At 36.7% G+C, this 6,021-nt stretch overlaps 1 protein-coding gene across 1 annotated transcript; it reads left to right on the top strand.

The window, feature by feature from the left end:
- Nucleotides 1-950: 950 nt before the first annotated feature.
- Nucleotides 951-5,788, top strand: NAXE (NAD(P)HX epimerase). Its single transcript, XM_053705197.1, has 6 exons — nucleotides 951-1,175; nucleotides 2,357-2,465; nucleotides 2,667-2,777; nucleotides 3,718-3,831; nucleotides 4,286-4,433; nucleotides 5,305-5,788. The coding sequence occupies exons 1-6, from the start codon at nucleotides 991-993 to the stop codon at nucleotides 5,505-5,507; spliced, it is 870 nt and encodes a 289-aa protein (XP_053561172.1). The 5' UTR covers nucleotides 951-990; the 3' UTR covers nucleotides 5,508-5,788.
- The last annotated feature ends 233 nt before the right edge of the window (nucleotides 5,789-6,021 follow it).

The raw sequence follows: 6,021 nt of genomic DNA, 5'->3' as shown, positions 1-6,021 counted from the left end.
TGCTCTGTCTCTCTCCCCTCTATTTTGCTCTCTCCCCCCTCTCTTCTGCACTTTCCCCTCTCTTCTGCTCCTCCCCCTCTCTTTAGCTCTTTCCTGTCTCTTTTTGTCTCTCCCCCTCTCTTTCTATTTCTCTCCCCTCTCTGTCCCCACGGTCCCGTCCGGCCACGCCCACTTTCGCTGCAAACAGCATGAATTGTCAGGTAAGGCCAGGTGTGTTTGTCCTTTTGCTGTCTCTACTTTGCACGACAGCTTCGGACAAACACACTTGGCCTTTTATATAATAGGATTTATATATATATATATACACATAAACAGTATATACAGATATAGAAATATCTATTTAGAAATGCAAAGAACAATGGAATGTAAAATATTTACATTAAAAACACAGTAAATTATATTTAAAAATATTTTTATAAAAATTGATTAATTTAAAAATGTTTTTATAAAATAATTATGTTACTAAAATGTTTACAACTAAAATATATATTTTGGTCACATTTTATGGTTATCTTTATTTTTTAACATACACACGTTCAATGTGTATTTATGATTGTAAGTTGTAAATATATGAATACATTTATCTTTCAAATAGGAAATAAAGTTTTAAACTATATATTAATAATTGTAAAATATAATAAAATATGTATTCTTTTGATTTAACCAATTGTACACAATTGTCATAAGAACTATCAGTTTGTATACTTTGGACAAAAAAAGTCTGTCTCGCGTATATATGTTTCACGCGTATTAAATATACGGTTTGCATTTATAGAAATACACAATTTAAGCAAAAGATATTCACAGAGCTCATTACAAGAACGGTAAAGTTTCCTCCTATGAGTATTGTTTGTAATTCGACTTCTAGAATTAACTGTCGCGCATGCGCAAAAGCACTAGCCTTCTCAGGCTGCGCTTGCGCATAGGAATAAATGATATTGAGCTTGCGCCCCTTACTTGTCGGAAGTGTTTTGACGTTTAGTTGCTCGTATGCAAGGGCTCCGCGCGCTCTTTGGTTTGGGCCTCTTGGTCGGAGGTACGCGCTTATGCGCGAGGGTGGTACAGGGCTCGCAAGTTGGTGACACTTGTCTGCGTGAACTTGGAAGCGTCGGGAGCGCGCAGTGCCGAGATTTTCGTTCTGGATTAGTCATGGAGGGGTCTCTGAAATACCTTAGGTAATGTGACAAGAAAATGGAGGTGTTCCTTTGGTTACAGAAATAGGGGAGACGAACAAACCAGAATGTGACATTTGCAGTCTTAGGTAACAGTAATGACAGGGGGCGTGTCTCAGGTAAAGTAATGAATGACAGGCAGCAATAGGGCTTTTATTATTCAGTGGATAGGCATCATGAGATATTTTTCTCAGATTAATCTAATGGACAACAGGGAAATCCTCCTTGAAACAAGTAAGTTCTGGTGACTCGTAACAAGGGGACGTCTTAGGTAAGTAATTGCAAGCTTTTACTCGTGGGGCATTGGGTATGTGGAATTTACCCTAAGGTGAGGGTAGATATGCTTTTTGTTGCCACCATTTATTTAAAAAAAATACCTGGCTATGCTGTTTAACAAAGAATACCAAGATAACAAAGTAAAACTAATAATAGAAGTAGACTAGTACATTTTAAAATGCATTATTTATCAGAATCAGGAAAGCTAAAGCTTTACCTGTCCCTTTTCTTTAAGTAAATGCTTTAGGATGTTCATTAAAGACCTGTACTTTCATATTTTATCATCCCTGCAAGAAACCTCAAATTATTTTCAATAATAGCTTGTACATCAGACACCTGCCGCTCTGTTCTTTCCCACCACCAGTCTGCTGCCCAGACTTGCCAGTTTCAGGAGCTGTAGAGCGGTTCATTGGGGTGTCCATAGCATAATAAGAGGCCCTGCATAAATACTGGCACTAGCATTGCTGGCATTTACATACTACCAGCACTGGCCAGGTTGCTACCCTAGGTGTGCCTCAGTTGAGGGTAATAAAAGGGGGTATGAATCAGGTGACACATTAACAAATGGGTTGTTTGTGACAGGTGATACTGTCAATGTAATATTTGGCTCATGGGACAGTGATGTGACTATACCCAAGGTAGCCCTCAGTCAGGAGTGATTGGCCAGCGTTTGATGATCACAATATGAGGGCTCTGCTGGCTCAGCTGTAATAGGGAAGGCTGTATTTGATATAGTTGATATCTGTGAATGGGGACCAAACTAGTATGCAGATATGAATTTGATAGAGGAAGCAGCTAGCATTTACATATTTGTCAATGTTAAGTAGCAAACTAGATAAAGATAATGCACACTTTTACCTTTATAACTTGCACATCAACTAAATTTGTCTGCTTTTGACATTTATCAGTCAGGAGGAGGCCCAGGCAGTGGATGAAGAGCTCTTTAACGAATACAAGTTTAGTGTTGATCAGCTCATGGAACTAGCAGGGCTGAGCTGTGCTACTGCCATAGCCAAGGTACATAATATTTTAGTGTGATGCTAAGAAAATCAACATTGACATGTATTATGTAAATAGAAGGGAACAATGTATTTAAATAGATACTTCTCCAGTAGGTAGGTGGAAATTAACAAGTACATATGTTCTAATGCATATTTCTAAAATGCGGGAACAGAATACAACACATATGTTTACTGTTTTTATGTTTAATTTTTTTAGGCCTATCCAGTTAACTCATTCACTTCCAATTTTCCCACAGTACTTGTGCTGTGTGGTCCAGGAAACAATGGTGGAGATGGTCTGGTTTGTGCTAGACACTTGAAGCTATTTGTAAGTTATACCATTTTAAACCTCTTAATAAAAGGTAATCACAGTTTTAAAGGGACACTCAATCAAAATTAAACTTTCATTATTCAGATAGAGCATGCAATTTTAAACAACTTTCTAATTTACTTCCATTAACAAAATGTGCACAGTCTTTTTATATTTAAACTTTTTGAGTCACCAGCTCCTACTGAGCATGTGCAAGAATAAGTGTGTATGCATTTGTGAATGGCTGATTGCTGTCACATGGTACGTGTATGCATTTGTGATTGGCTGATGGCTGTCACATGGTACAGGGGGAGTGGAAAAAGACATAACTTTTAAAATTGTCAGAAAAAAAATCTACTACTCATTTGAAGTTCAGACTAAGTGCTATTGCATTGTCTTGTTATCTTGCATTTGTTGATTATGCAAATCTACAGTGTTGACTGGTCCTTTAACCGTCCTCGCATGTTAAATGGTGGAAGAGAGTGCAGTGCTTGTAGTCTGAAAGTGCAATCTCTCACATCATTTCCACTGTTTTATAGCATTTTATCTTGTGCCAAGACTACAATAAATTAATGTTCTTTGTTATGGTAGAAGTATTTGATAATATCAGGTTAAGTGGAGATACCCACATGAATCAAATGCTGCTATTCATTCATTTTTGAATAGGAAATTATGGTAACTGAGCTTTTTCTTTTTCTTTTTTTCTCTCAAGATGGAAGATTTGTTATAAATGCTTTAGTTCATGGTACTACTTTGTTTAAAAATATATATTTTAAGACTTTTGTAAGTGTGCAATGATTGATTTAAAGGGATATTAAACCCACAATTTTGTCATGATTTAAAAAAAGAGCATGTGATTTTAAACAACTTTCTAATTTACTTATATTATGTATTTTTGGGGGGTTTACTATCCCGTTAAATAGACTTTACATGCAAATTATTATCTTTCTATTCAAAGGGTTATGAACCAGCCGTATTTTACCCAAAAAGACCCAATAGAGCACTCTTTGAAAATTTAACTGTGCAGTGTCAAAAAATGGACATACCGTTGCTCTCAGAGTTTCCAGAAGAGGTACGTAAGCAGATTTTAGTTTTTTTGTTGTTGTCATGTATACAAAATACTTACTTTTTAACCCTTTTGTGTCAGGGCTAAAGTGCCTACATCAGAACAACGGTTCTGATGTAGACAAATTGAAACCACACGATCACGAGATTTCAATTATTGGATCACGAGATTTCAATTATTGGATCACGTCTGGGGGGCGTCTCTACAACCCTAGGAACGCCCTCCAGACCGCAATCAAATCCTAACAGCCCAGAAGGCTTCAGGACAGCCGTTAGCTATGACGTTCTATTCCGTCATAACGGCTTTAAAGCCCAGTCTAATTATGACGGAATAGAACGGCATAACGGTTTTAAAAGGTTAACATACAAGACATTTTTATTTATATTGTGAAGAAAAGTGCTTTTATGTATCTACTAGGAAATTGGATGTTTTACAACTTTTTGTCTGTGTCCACTGCTAGGCTGAGCTAATTGATGGAGCTTATAACTTGGTCGTTGATGCTATTTTTGGATTCAGCTTTAAAGGAGCTGTAAGAGAACCCTTTGGAAACATCCTAAATACCTTGAAACATATCACTATACCTATTGCAAGTGTGGACATCCCATCTGGTATGACATTTACTTTTCTAAATTATACTAATAAAGAATAAGCCAGTGGCATCTCAAGGGCTCAAAATGTTTAAAATGGATGTTTTCAAATGATGTCAACAATTACATAAAATCTGCAGATACCTAGTGCAGGGCTCGACAAACCAGGGAACCAGTGGCACCTAAAAATGAGGGCATGGATCCCTAGTGTAGTGCCCCCTCACCAACTGCGCCTAAAATTTTAGATTCTTTCTAGATCTCACAGCTGTGAAATACAAATCTAACTTTGATCAAGCCGTAATTCTAATACCGCCTGCAAAGCTTCTTTACCAAAGACGCAAGCAACACATGCTTATAAATATATATATCATTAGGATGACCGAAAACTGCTGGCTTCTAACTTTTGAACACATTTGTCGAGCCCTGACCTAGTGTGTTAGTATGTTCTTTCATATAGTTAATAAAATGCTAAATAATCAACAATTGGCATAAAGTGTTTGTAAAAAAAAAAACACACTTAAAGGGACTGTTTACTTGAAAATTTGTATTGTTTAGATAGATAATCCATTTTATTACCTATTCCCCAGTTGTGCCTAACCAACACTGCTATATTCTACTTTTTTAACCTTTGTGATTACTTTGTATCTAAGCCTCTGCAGACTACTCCCCTTAGCTCAGTGCTTTTTACAGACATGCATTTTAGCCAACAATTAGTGCTGGTTCCTGCATAACTCCACCGGAGTGAGCAAAATGTTATGTATAGGGCATACTTGAACTAGCACTGAATGGCTGTGAAAAGCTAATAAAATGTATGGAGATAAGAGGCAGGGGCTTACAAATAAGCAAAGATTTATAGGTTATAAAATATATTTCTATTTATTTTTTTGTTAAGGTTGGGATGTAGAGAAAGGAAATCCTGATGGTATCCAGCCAGACATGCTCATCTCTCTGACTGCTCCTAAAAAATCTGCCCTGCACTTTAATGGTCGCTATCACTATCTGGGTGGTCGATTTGTCCCCATGGCTCTGCAGAAGAAGTATCAGCTTAACCTTCCACAGTATCCTGAAACAGAATGTGTGCAGAAACTGTCTTAAAAATAAAGATAAATATGAATGACTGTACTACCTAAATCACTTAAATTCTATCAATGTAAATGAGTATCTTGCATTTCTTACTGCTTTTAACATCTCACCTGCAGTAACATTTGTAACTCTACACCAAGAGACTTGCAGGAATTTTAAAGAACACTGTGCTCATTTTTCTTTAGAAAAAGTTCTATTTCAGGGGTTGTGCTGTATAAAAACTGGACACGACTGCATTTGACAAACAGCACTAGATGTACTAGATTTACAACAATAAAACTATTTTTCATTAACTATGGAATTTAAAGTGCTCCACACACAATATGAAACCTTATCTTTAGCTTTGTGGTGTTTGTGTATAGAGCGATGGGAGTCAATTTAAATTAATGCTAAATACATTTATTTTCAGAATGCCTTGGTTTCTGCCCTATAGGAAAAATAATCACCTCTTTGCGACAGCTCTCAAGCTTCCATGGAGCAGTTTAGATTGGTCTTGGAGATTATGATATTGAATTCTGTACCATAC

This window comes from Bombina bombina, chromosome 1 (assembly GCF_027579735.1).
Source record: "Bombina bombina isolate aBomBom1 chromosome 1, aBomBom1.pri, whole genome shotgun sequence".
NCBI classification, from domain to species: Eukaryota; Metazoa; Chordata; class Amphibia; order Anura; family Bombinatoridae; genus Bombina; species Bombina bombina.
The sequence above is the reverse complement of the archived record's forward strand: the minus strand, read 5'-3'. Positions and strand labels throughout refer to the sequence as shown.

Coding starts and splice junctions, on each gene's coding strand:
- NAXE (XM_053705197.1), top strand. CDS start 991: ATGCAAGGGCTCCGCGCGCTCTTTGGTTTGGGCCTCTTGGTCGGAGGT. Junction 2,778..3,717: donor CTAGACACTTGAAGCTATTT/GTAAGTTATACC, acceptor TTCTATTCAAAG/GGTTATGAACCAGCCGTATT. Junction 3,832..4,285: donor TCTCAGAGTTTCCAGAAGAG/GTACGTAAGCAG, acceptor GTCCACTGCTAG/GCTGAGCTAATTGATGGAGC.